The following is a 13,463-nucleotide window of genomic DNA, read 5'->3' on the forward strand; positions in this document are numbered from 1 at the left end:
ATCACATCAATAACATAGCTTTCATTGCATGGCTCACAAGAGGGATGCTCTGCCCCGAGACTGAAGGATTCGTGCTGGCCATCAAGACCAGGTAATCAATACCAGAAACTATAGAAAATACATCTCAAAGGAGTCTGGAATGTCAGATGACACATGTTGACGATGCCACCTGGCCTCAGAAATGATCCAACACATCACTGTGGGGGTGCAAGGTGATCACCCAGACTGAGTACACTCATAGACATGACCAAGTAGCCAGGATAATACATCACAAGCTAGTGAGGAAATACCAGTTGACTAAAGAAAGTGTACCATACTACAAGTACGACCCCAGGCAGTATTAGAGACCCGAACCCACAAACTGTACTGGGACTGCACAATAATAACGGATAAGACCATCCCGCACAACAAACTGGACATAACCATTGTGGACAAGATGGAAAAGGCTACCTACCTGATTGACATAGTGGTGCCGAACACTAGTGATGTCCAGAAAACCCATGAGGAAAAAATTAGGAAGCACACGAACCTGAGACATGAGATGTGGCACATGCAAGTATCAACCATCGCAATCATTGTATCAACAACCGGTATGGTACCAAAGACTCTACATAGCAGCCTAGCAGCAATAGATCTCCCAGAGAACACCTACAAGGAACTTCAGAAAGTCGCAATCCTGAACACCTGTAGGATAGTCAGAGAGTTCCTGGACTAACAGTAACACCAGACATTGCAACCACCCTGTGTACTTGGTAGCAGTACCCGTCACGGAGTGGAATCCCCCAATCAGGGAGAAATAATAAGAGCAACAACAACAACAATAATAATAAAAGGGAGTTAACTGAAGAATGGCTTAAAAAAAAATAAATAATAAATATATATATGATTCTAGATCATTGCAGAGCACATTCTGCTGAGGCACTTAAGTTAACAAATATGCAGCTGTTGCTTTTAACTCTCAGTACAATCAGTTTATGCTGCCACTGGATAACATTATTTGTAATGTCAAGAGAGTAAATAGAGCCTACTTGTTAAGGCATTTGATCTACAACAGAGGAGAGAACAATTTGCAGTCAGAGTGGAATGTATTCATTGCCATCCAAAGTATCATTATTGCTTTAAAAAGTAATGCATCAAGTACAATAATCAACTGGTATAGAAAGGGTAGCTTCGGAGAGAATATCACTGAAAAGTATGGCCCAGAAAATGTATGCGATAGCAATTTTGACGAATGGGGAACTTTGGGGGAGCATAATGATTTTGTTGGCAAAGTTGGGGAGTTTGTTCCGGTGGATGATGAAGTTGTTACCACAGCAATGCCAACAACAGAAGAGCTACTGAGCACCAAGTAAAATGATGAACATTTTATTATCAGTGATGAAAGAAGAAGCAAACAGTATGTCTACTAAAAAAAGATGCAAAATATGCGTTGAACTACAGAATGTGTGGGCCTACGATAAAGAAACAACTATTGCATTTGATAATATCTGTGATGTAGTTAAAAATGCACGTAACAGAAACTATGAAAACTAAATTAGATTTTCTTTAAATTAGATTAAAGAATTAACTGGTTTGTATGTTTTCTTTAAGACTATAATTCTTAATTTACTACTTTGTAATATTAATTATGTATGTGCTATATTTTTATTGAAATTATATTGTTTTTTCTCTTTGTTTGTCTTATAAAGAAATAATCTAAACGAAATATGTATTATTATTCTTAGATAAAGCTTTTATTATTTTATTTTACATATTTTTTTTATTACTGTTAGATATATGCAATACAATTATGCTAAAGCACTGACACTTTTGGTGAACCAAGATACTTTGTATTAATGAGATTTTAATGTGTAAAAAAGCACAAGGCCTCAAAATGATTCACTTCTAGGACACTACTGCATACTACTTAATGAACAAATTGTAGTGCATCAAGTTAAGTTTTGAATAAAAATAAATAACACTTTCTCTACCTATAAAATGCAAGGATGTTTTCAGACAAAACTTTCCAACATGCAAAATGGAAGTAAATAAACAGGCAAGCCAAGTTTCCAAAACTTATTTCTAATAATATAATTAAGAAAATTAATATTTAAGTGAAGTGGAGAGGAAAAAAAAAAAAAAAAAACACACACCATACACATGGAGTACATGATTGAAGTTCACTGTGATAACCCTAAAATGATCAGATATTCCCAACTGTAGCTAAAGTCTAGGTAAATAAAGAAAACAACACGTTCACCTATTTTAAAAATGTGAAAGAAAAAAATAAATAATAAATAAAATAAAACAAAGTTGACTGAAATCTGTAAGAAAAGTAAACACCTCAAAGAACATAAAAGACAAGCAAATTTTGACATAACACAGAAATGTGCTTACTGGTTTTCTGGAAATTTTTCCAGAAAACCAATGGGCATATTTCCTTTCCAGAAATTTGTGAGACGATTTCCTTTGCAATTTTTTTTTTTTTTTTTTTTTTTTATGAAAACCTCAAACACGAAAGGTATCAAAACCTACAGTACTTAGTACCGTGCATGGGTTGAAGGAGAAGTAGGGGGGGAGAGTATCCTGAAAAAGGCCTCTGAGGTTGGGAAAATTCATATTTTAGTATTAAATCAGCTCACACCAACCATAAGAATAAGTATTTACTGTAACTAAAATATTTATTTACATATTAAAATAAAATAAATATTTACAAAAAACTGCTATTATATTAAATATACATGTAAAAACATTAAAACTATGATAAAATCCTTGAGATAAAATACACTAAAATAAACCGGATTAAAAGCGATAAAAACGATAAAAATCTCTGGAGCTTTCGGAAGCTTGCGCTCCCTTCCTCAGCAGTAACAAAACTTCCTGCAGCACGTCCATATATATAACAGGCTCACGGTACCTATACACGTGGTGCAGTCGGCGCATGGTCTGAACTGGAAGCGGAAATAGCTCGGGAACGTGTTAAGCAAAACCGTTCATCCGTACTTAGGATAATAGTTTCAAACAGAGGATGCATACGCACACCTCTGTCCCTATTCATAATATTGTGGTCGGATGAACAGATTCGTAGGCTCTCGATCCATGATAACCGCATCCTCTGGGGAAATTTGATGCTGCTTCTCCCAAAAATGTTCGGCCACAGCAGACTTATTGTAATCAGCGGTTTTTATAGCATTTGCATGCTCCCCCAGACGATCCTTGAGCCGTCGTTTTGTCTCGCCCACATAACACTCCCCACAATCCGAGCATTTTATCCTGTATACTACTCCACTACTCAGGTCCTTTGCTATTGGGTCTTTTACCTGAGACAACACTGTGTGCAACCTCCGCCCGGGAAGCTGCACACAGCGTGTTTTATAGCCCCGCAAAATTCTAGCGAGATGCTCAGTAACGCCCGGACAGTAAGGAATGTATGCGGTAGCGACAGGAACAAACGGTTCCTGACGGTTAGACTCTATTCCTCTACTAAATCTGTCTATGATCCTCTGGGGGTATCCGCATTTTCTAAGGTCTGCTGTGACCCGTCTAATTTCACATTCTTTGTCCTCAGAGGTGATGCAGTGTGACCCTGCTCTATCTAGTAGAGCTTTCACTACACTATTCTTATGCTGCCCAGCTTGTGCTGAACTATAATGAGTGTACTGGCCTCTGCACATAGGTTTTTTAAACACAGAAGTTTTTAGCCTAGGGCCTACCCTAGAGACCAGTACATCCAAGAAAGGAAGGGTACCTCCTGTTTCCACCTCTGAGGTAAATTGTATAAATTGGGAGAAGCTATTAAGCCAATGGAGGGCATCATCCTCTCTCCCCTTCTGGACCACGGTAAAGGTATCATCAACATACCTTTTCCATTTCTTTATGGGAAACTGACATTCACTAAAAACCCTGTCCTCTAACTCCTCCATGGCCAGATTGGCCACAATGGCGCTAATAGGAGATCCCATGGCTGTACCGTGAACCTGTTTGTACATAACACCTTGGTACACCATAGTGGTGCTGGCCAGACAAAGCTCCACACCCGAACAAATATCCTCTACGTTTAAAAGCGATCTACTACCCAAAGAGACATCATTACTCAAAGATCTTCTAACACAATATATTCCATGTTTAATTGGAATGCATGTGAATAGTGACACCACATCAAAAGAAATCATGCTGTCGTTTTCGTTTACAGTCAAATCTTTCACAAAATTCACAAATTCTTTACTGTCTTGCGGGGCTATAAAACACGCTGTGTGCAGCTTCCCGGGCGGAGGTTGCACACAGTGTTGTCTCAGGTAAAAGACCCAATAGCAAAGGACCTGAGTAGTGGAGTAGTATACAGGATAAAATGCCCGGATTGTGGGGAGTGTTATGTGGGCGAGACAAAACGACGGCTCAAGGATCGTCTGGGGGAGCATGCAAATGCTATAAAAACCGCTGATTACAATAAGTCTGCTGTGGCCGAACATTTTTGGGAGAAGCAGCATCAAATTTCCCCAGAGGATGCGGTTATCATGGATCGAGCGCATGGGTTCTGGAACCGTAAATGGCTCGAGAGCCTACGAATCTGTTCATCCGACCACAATATTATGAATAGGGACAGAGGTGTGCGTATGCATCCTCTGTTTGAAACTATTATCCTAAGTACGGATGAACGGTTTTTCTTAACACGTTCCCGAGCTATTTCCGCTTCCAGTTCAGACCATGCGCCGGCTGCACCACGTGTATAGGTACCGTGAGCCTGTTATATATATGGACGTGCTGCAGGAAGTTTTGTTACTGCTGAGGAAGGGAGCGCAAGCTTCCGAAAGCTCCAGAGATTTTTATCGTTTTTATCGCTTTTAATCCGGTTTATTTTAGTGTATTTTATCTCAAGGATTTTATCATAGTTTTAATGTTTTTACATGTATATTTAATATAATAGCAGTTTTTTGTAAATATTTATTTTATTTTAATATGTAAATAAATATTTTAGTTACAGTAAATACTTATTCTTATGGTTGGTGTGAGCTGATTTAATACTAAAATAGGGGGGGAGAGGGATGCTGGAAACTTTGCTCTAGGGACTAAACATGGGTTTTGCCACTTCATGTCTCCAATAAGCAAAGTATTTCACTGGTTGATGAAAGTCATCTCCCACCTCAGAAATTAGCATGTATGGGCTTACAGATCACAGAACAGGAAAGGACAACGTTCATCTGACAGCATTTCAGTGATCTCAAATGCTATGATTGCTAGAAAGCTCATTTATACAAGTTGCATTCAAGTTATAAGGTCCAAAAATGCATTTCTTATAAAGCAATCAAAGTATGTGTGGGATGGCTTTCAGTCTAATTAGTTCTGAATGTTTTCAGAAGATGATAGCACAATGCACTATGTCATATTGAATGCAGCACCCTAAACAGTATACTATGTTCATAATACTTAAAATGGGATCATTCAGTTATCTGATTTTTGCATTTCACTGGGAAAAGTCCAGTTGAAATACATCAGAAAGGGTCAAGTGTGTCCTGTAGATGGTGTGAAAAATGTTTGTAGCTGGGTATATAAGTTTCGTGAAGGACAGGAGTCCTGCGAGAATGAAGCACATGAACCAAGATGTTGAAACAGTTGTTCTAAGGCCAACATCTGTCGGGTTGAAGAAGGATTTGTGTGAAAGATTGACAGTAGATGAAACTGCAATGGCTACAGCCATTTCTCTTGGTTCTGTGCAGATGACACCCCATGAAAACCTCAGAATTAGCTAGATGTCAGCTCAGTGTGTTACAAAGTAGCTTTCTCAGGAACAAAAAGACAATCATATCAGCTTGTGTGAAACTACGTTCATTCAAGATGCTGCAGTGAATGAATCTTTCTTTTGCTTGATTGATAATATCTGTGATGTAGATGGGTTTTCCTCTTCAATCCAGAAACAAAACAGTCTGCCCAATATGCGCACACTGCTTCACCACTGACAAAAAATGTTCTGTGTTGGTGCAAGCACAGGGTTAATGATGGTTGCTGTTTTCTGAAATATTGATGGAATAATCCTTCCACATTGTTTACCCAAGAGCAATACAGACAGTAAACTCATATGAAGAAGTTCTGAAGAAAAAATTCCTTCCAGCACTTTAGAAAAAACATCCACACAGACTGAATCACATTCACCACAGTTCAACTCATCATTCTGGAAATGTGCAACATTTTTTAAAAAATTACATTGAGATTATTCCATATTCTCTATACTCGCCTGACCTTGCACCTAGTGACTTCTGGTTTTTCCCAACGAAGGTTGTTTTTTGTGGTAAAAGATCCTAGCTGACAAGCAGCTGTTTCTGCCCTTTATCAGTGGGCCAAACATACCAAAGAAAGCGTTGCCACAGTCTTCACAGCTTGGAAGAACAGGTGTGAAAAGCTTTTAGGAGACTACACTGAAAAGTGAAGAAAGTGTCACCTCTGTATCTTGTGTATTTTACATTATATGATATTATATTAAATAAATCTGGAGACCTTATAACTTGAACATTTTTCATATTATATATGAAAAATAATACATCTAAGAAAATACCTCAATTTGGAAATTTTCTTCTCCTGAGAAATCCTCATTAGGATCTGGAGCAGCTCCTTCCACAGCTAAAATGCCATTACGTATTTCTTCTATCATATATAACTAAGGAAATATATCAGTTAATTAGCTTTCACTTAATTATTATCTTATGAAGTAAGATGCATTTTAATTAATTGAAAAGGCTAAAGTGGAATTAAAATGCACAAAAACACAGAGACAACAAAATAATTTCCATGTCTGAAGCCTTAAAACTTTCAGAGTACACTATTTGGAAGGAGTTGAAATTCTAAGGTATTTCCATAAACATATTAAATATAAATTGAAGATATTAAATTTTATATCTGCATAATGATATAACTGCAATTGTGCCCATATAACACTCCAACCCACTATCATTATTAAAGAGTGATTTCTTATCTGATGCAAACATTTAACAGTTATTTAATATTTTAATTAACGCTACATAAATGTTGTGTTTACATCAGATAAGAAATAACTCTTTAACAATGATAGAGGGTTGGAGTGTGATGAAGCTGTGTCATGGAATACTGTTTACCTTCATTGCGGTACATATTATAGCAAATCTGTGAGCAATTTGATAAAGAAATCCGAGGTTACTGGATATATATGATCAGCCAAAAAGAGAGAGAGAGAGAGAAAAAAAAAAAAAAAAAACCCATTTCACACATCCAGTTCCTCCTTGAATTTATTTAAGCCATCAACTTCCACAACGACAGATGGAAGTTTGTTCCAGCAATCAACTACCAGCTAGATAAAGGCAAATTTTCACACATTATTTTTAACTGTATTTTCTCAATTTGAATTTATGCCCCTTCACATCCGCAATCTAAGCAAGAGGAAGAATCCTATCAGAAATGAGCCTGCTCAACCAACAGCACCCTGTTACAATTTGATAACCTTCTGACATTTTCAAATCTTAATAACTCTTCATGTGTGAATGTAGATGCAAAATACTCATTCAGTTTGTTTGCTATCTGAGCAGGATTATCAACAGTCGAACCATCAATATCAAGTGGACCAATCAGATTCATTCCCTTCCTTTTACAGTTTATATAAGTAAAGAAATCCTAGCTGTTTTCCTTAGCATCCTTTTCCAAAGATTTCTTGCATAGCCCCCTTTGTGACTTGATTATAGACTAGCTTATATCAATCATAGGCCTGTCTTGCCTGATATTTTATATGCATCCCATACATTTTTTTTCTGAGTCTCATTAGTTCACTTTACATTCATTTAGGTCTAAACTGTGAACAGTATTTCTTAGTAGGTATGAAAAGCCTAGTAGCTTCCATGATTACTTCCTTGAATGCTTCCCACTCAGAATTTTCTGTTGGTAACATCATCAGTTGGTCCCAGTGCATACAGTTTAAAAACTGTCTGAGACCACTGTAGTCACCTTTACGGAAGCAAAAACCCTACCCTTTATCCCTGATGGTAGTAATATCTTTAAGTAAATCCCACATCAGTACAATGTGATCACTGCCACCCAGCAGTTCCTTTATCTGCAAGTCCTGAATGCACGAATAATCACTGCTGATAACCAGATCAAGAGTATTACACTCTGGTTGTCCCTCTAATGTGTTGCTGTAGAAAACAATTATCCAATAAATCCACAAAAATCTTGGTTGTGTGCGAGTGACCAAACCACAGTCAATATCTGGGAAGTGAAAATCCCCCATTATTAGACATTCTGATTTACTGCCCCACTCTATTTCTCTCTACAGTTGTTCATTGTACTCATCAGAGTCATTAGGTCTATAACACACTCCTACTCTCATTTTTCCTTTCCCAGTGTTTACATCACACCAAACTGACTCAACTCAAATTGAACTGACCTTCTACGTCTTAACTAATAGCATAATATTCCTTCCTTCCTATCCTGTCAGTAAATCTTTCTGTTCACATTGTACTCCCCAAATTCCAATTCTGCACTGCTTATATCAGTGTGATACCATGTCTCTTTTATCCCAACAATATCTGCTTTGGATGTCTTGATCAGCACTTCAAATTGATATCATAATGACATCATTTGAATTATTACTAACAAGGAAAGACAAATTAATTAAAGCAAGTCTAAATGTATTTACCAAGTTGGAACGTTCATTATGATTTAATACTACAAGCGAACTAAAGTTCTGCTGTGAGGAACAACATTCTTAACTAACATGATTTCCTAAATGAGGTTGAATCTAACAGTGCAGTTCAATTACCGGCTAAACACTACTGTCAAATATGTTTTTCAACAATCAAAAATGAATTTTATTAAAGGACTGATGCATTCTTAACAATAAATGCTAAATGGATTGCTCTCTTTCCTTTTAAATATATATATATATATATATATATATATATATTATTTTTAAGAAGTGGAACCATGTTTGATAAAGCAGGCAAATTTAGTCGATTTAAGGATCGTTTGTCAGAGTTTATAGGGAACTGCTAGTTCAAGTTAAATTGTTATATGACTGCTTGTAAAAAGTAAACTTACAGGAAAATATATATGTTATTCAAATAAACTTGAGTTGTGTTTAATTTGATATTTTGGAACACAAGTGCAATTTATGAAGTTAACAGTGTAACAACTGAAAGGTAATGCAGAAAGCTAGAACCATATTACAGTGGTAAAGGGGAAACTTAAATTTACTTCACAAATACTACATTTAATAAAGAGACTGACAAGGTCAGTTTTTAATTTTTCTTGGAAAGCATGATATGTTTTGCCTTAATTGAAATTGCTCTGATGGGGTAAACAATAGAGTAACGAGTATACTTCACTGCTTAACACAAAAACTCAGTATTATATTACGTATGAGCAGAAAGGATAATGCTACAAATAACAAATGTCCTTAGTGGGTAACTTTATGGAGAAGTCACAAATGTTCAGTGCCACTTAGAATTTTGTAAGACACAGTTCTGGCAACCTAAGTTACAAACCTGAAATGACACAAAAAGGTTATCAAAAGAGGTAGAAAAATTTCAAGGTGACGAAGAGTGAAGGCTCTTGAATACAACGTCTGAAGTTCAAAAGAGGAAGTGAACAAAGTAACTGACAAGATGAGAGAAAAGACCAGGTTTAAAATTTTATTGGCACATTAGTGACAAATGCTCTTATGCACCAAGATAAAGTTATAAAATGGTTAAAATAAAACAGCTAACACGTCATTGTCAGATGAAATGATAAAATCTGACTGAATGTATAAATCTTGGCCAGATGCTTAAAGGTGGTAAAATGTGTATCATTAAAGTGTATCAATTAAAATATGTCTAGGAGATAAAAGGTATCATAGGACTTGCACATAGGAGGGTTGTCAGACCTCAGCAAAAAGGAATATCAGATGACTGTATCCTATGCAGAGCTGAGCAAGAACAACTTCTTTACATTTCCTCTGCGGTCTAGAATGTCATAGTTCAATTACAGGCTTTAAATATTGTAATTTATTTATAGTCTGTCTATTCCATGAATTCTGCTATTGGGAGTGTACTTTTGCGCATTATTTACCTGTAGTCTATATGGAGCACTGACATGCCATGATTACTATTGTAAATTTCTGATTTGGCTGCAGGTTGTGCAAATCATTTCCCTAATATCAATGTGGCTAAGAAGACAGCAGTAGTAGATATCAAATTTACGTTTATAGTTAAATTTGTTGCATTCTCTCTATCTTCATAGACCTGGGACTAGGACTTGCAATAATGGTATTTCAGTATTTTTATTTTATGAAACCAGGATAACGGTATTAATACCGGTAGTCAAAAAAAAAAAAAAAAAGCCACAATTTTTCTCAATAAATTTGATGATAATTAGGTGCAAAAAAAAAGTAAAGAAAAAAGAAAGTAATTACTTGAATTCATGTTTTAAATCAAGCTTTTATTTTTATAAATATTCTGACAAAAAATTATTAAAAACACAGTTATTCTAAAAAAAAAAAAAATAAAAATATACATATATATATAAATTAAATTAATCCAAAAATTAAATAGACAGAGAGAAATTAATAAAAATATATAAGAAAAAATAGTAGGAAAGTAGCTTCAACACTATCCTCTTCTTCTTTATCCCCCCCCCCATATACTTTTCTGTTATTGTTATGTTATTTGCCTAAGTTCTTTTTCACTATACTGGTTTGCCATGCTACTAATATCCTACACACACACACACACACACACACACACACACACACACACACACACACACACACACACACACACACACACACACACACACAATGCAAATTTAGTTATGTTTAAGCATCTACACTACCTGTCCGAAGAATACAGTAAGCTCTTAACAACATAGGCAATCAATAGTGTTATCATTTCAACTGGATCTAATTTTGGTACATGTTTTAATTAGTGACAAAAAAGGCCAATTTGGATTCTATGCTGAATGGTGCTACTGTAATGAGACAGTCAGACAAGTTGCAGGTTTACCCTCCTTATTCCCTCATCTTCAAAAAATCTTATTTCCTTTTTAACCCTATCTTTTAGGCTCTGAACTTTTTTTTAGCATGAACAGTTCTTTCGTAAGGAAGTTATTACTTCCTTATGAGTTCTTCAACTCCCAAGTAAGCGTAACGAGGAGGAAAGGTGAGCAGACAAAGATCTATGGCAGAAAACATACTGGTAAGCATGCTGAAGGTGTTACTTCCCACAATTTAGACTGGGGTGGTTATCACAGGGATGAGAGGAGAGAAGGTGAGCAAACAGAAAGATCAACGGCAGAAAATGTATGTTGAAGGTGTTGATTCTCACATTTAGGAGAGGGTCTTGTGAGTGAGCATATGCCCTATGACACATCCCCTTCCATCAATCTCAGTACTACCCCACAGGGGGTTCTGTCCACTTAAATCCCGTAATTAAGATAGCAGAAGACAATTGCAAAATAAGATCATTAAGGTCTGCCTGGGGAATGTCAATCCCAGGTGGCAAGTAGATTGCGCAGACTGTTATTAAAAACCCCATTGTAAGGTAAGTAAGGCAATTGCTACCTTTTCTAAGTTGGTAGCGAGCAGAATAACTTCAAGTAGAATCTGGCTGCTGACAAGGACAGCAACTCCTCCATGGGCAGGTCCATCTACATATCTATCCTTATGTGTGATTGCAATATTTTGCCAGGAAGGGTTTTCATGGCATTCAGGTGTCTCCCCTAAAAATCAAAAGCAAATTGATTCATGCTTCTACGTGCCTTGATGTTGTCAGTATTTCACTAGAATCCATGATAATTCCGCTGTAGGAATTTAGCAATTATTTGGCTTTGGTCTATCCATCACAGACAGCTTCTAAATTGCCAAGGACTTTTTTTTCTCAGCATTGGATTTATCTGTTTTGAGGAAGTATGGATACTGTCCAGTGTCCATTTTTCCCTCTGCAAAGAGCTCAAGACTGGTACCTCCATCACACAATATCCATTTTTCTTGTGTGTTCACATGACACTTCATTGGTGGATCCATCAGTCAGCTTCTGAATCGCTGAAGACTATCTCTCTCTCAGCCTTGGATTTATCTTTTTTGGGGAAGTAAGAATGCTGTACTGCATTCACTGCTTTCCCTACAAAGAGTTCAAGACTGAATTGTCTGGCACTCCTTCAACTTGACACCCTTTCTTGTGATTTACAGTACTTCAAGTTTTTTTGACTTTTCACTGCTGCTTTGTTTTGTAACTGGTGGGATCTGTTTTGTAACAGATATGGGAGTGGCAGCTGATTGGTCCTTCTGTGTGAGTTTTTGTAAGCATATTAAGTAGCGTGTGATGGGAGAAACCACTCTTTAGGTGTGGAATCATTTTATATTAAAGTTCTGATAGAAATTCTCCCTCTAATTTCTGCGCATATTAAAGTTTGTTGGTGTTTACTGGTTTCATTGCCTTTCTTGCCTCCTGGTACAATATGTTCCGCTCTGCCTTAAGTTGCTGAATTTCCTTTTCCTCCTTCCACATTTTGCATGCTTGGCAGTTAATGCAGGTAGATTTTGTAGCTGAACATGATGTTATTCTGTAGTCCACTGCAGCACATCGAGCACATGCAAGAACTCAACAATAGGTTATATCTTGGTGTCCATATCTCTGAATGATGTTTCTAGGGGGAAGAAGATTTCGATTCCTATCTATGCACAAGTATTTGTTTTGCAGCTGTCCTGGAGATTTTAACTCAGAAGAGATTTCCTCTTCCATCACTTCAAGGATATCCCATACTGAATTCATTCTGGGATGGCAACTCAAACTGAATTCAGTGTGTTGTGGGTGTAGTTGGGGGGGAGAACTATGATCTGCATTCCCACAACACATGGCTCAGAGAAGCTGTTCTGAATGTTTCTCACTTCTGGTCTCTACAAGGTTGTCACCTGAGGGAAGCCATTTGACTGATTTAGGAGAGCCTGCCAACCCTTCCAAAATCTTCTGGATAAAGAAGGATGAAAATTTTGAATTATTAGGTATCAAGGTGTTGGATCTGATATTCCTTAAGTTTGCTGTCTCCTTGCCAAAGTGACTTTATCTGGACCATTAACTGAGTTTTCTGGTAGGGACTGTGCTGGGGGTCCTAGAAGAAAAGATTTGATTATCAGAATTATTTTAATTTTAAAAAAAAAAATTTTAATTTATTTATTAATTTTTTTTCAGGGCTCAGATTCCACACCTACCATGGAGCCCAAATGGGATCGCCCTACCTGGCAAGCAATAATTGTGCTCAGGAGTGGGATGTAAGGGCTATATATCTACAATATTGACAGCCTGAATGCTTTCCCCATGGGCAACAAAGGTAGAGGTGTAACATTGACATTTGACCCTTGTAAACGAACCCACTACCTGATTGATCCTGGGCAAGCTATCCCAGAACCACCCATCTTGTCAAAACAGGGGCCAAGGTGGTGTGTTGAAGCTGGACCCTTCCAGGATCCCCCTTTTCTGAATTTACATGGATGG

General features: G+C 37.0%; 1 protein-coding gene across 4 annotated transcripts in view; it reads right to left on the minus strand.

Annotated features, from left to right (window-relative positions):
- The window catches only part of faf (ubiquitin carboxyl-terminal hydrolase-like faf), a 1,326,265-nt gene that overhangs the window by 552,885 nt on the left and 759,917 nt on the right, over window positions 1–13,463 (minus strand). For all 4 annotated transcript variants that reach the window (XM_090382082.1, XM_090382083.1, XM_090382080.1 and 1 more), the window contains one exon: window positions 6,527–6,628. In XM_090382082.1, coding sequence (XP_090238208.1) covers window positions 6,527–6,628 — 102 coding nt within the window. The remainder of the gene's footprint in view (window positions 1–6,526; window positions 6,629–13,463) is intronic.

Source organism: Mastigoproctus giganteus, chromosome 9 (assembly GCF_048544385.1).
Source record: "Mastigoproctus giganteus isolate SK-2022 chromosome 9, ASM4854438v1, whole genome shotgun sequence".
NCBI classification, from domain to species: Eukaryota; Metazoa; Arthropoda; class Arachnida; order Uropygi; family Thelyphonidae; genus Mastigoproctus; species Mastigoproctus giganteus.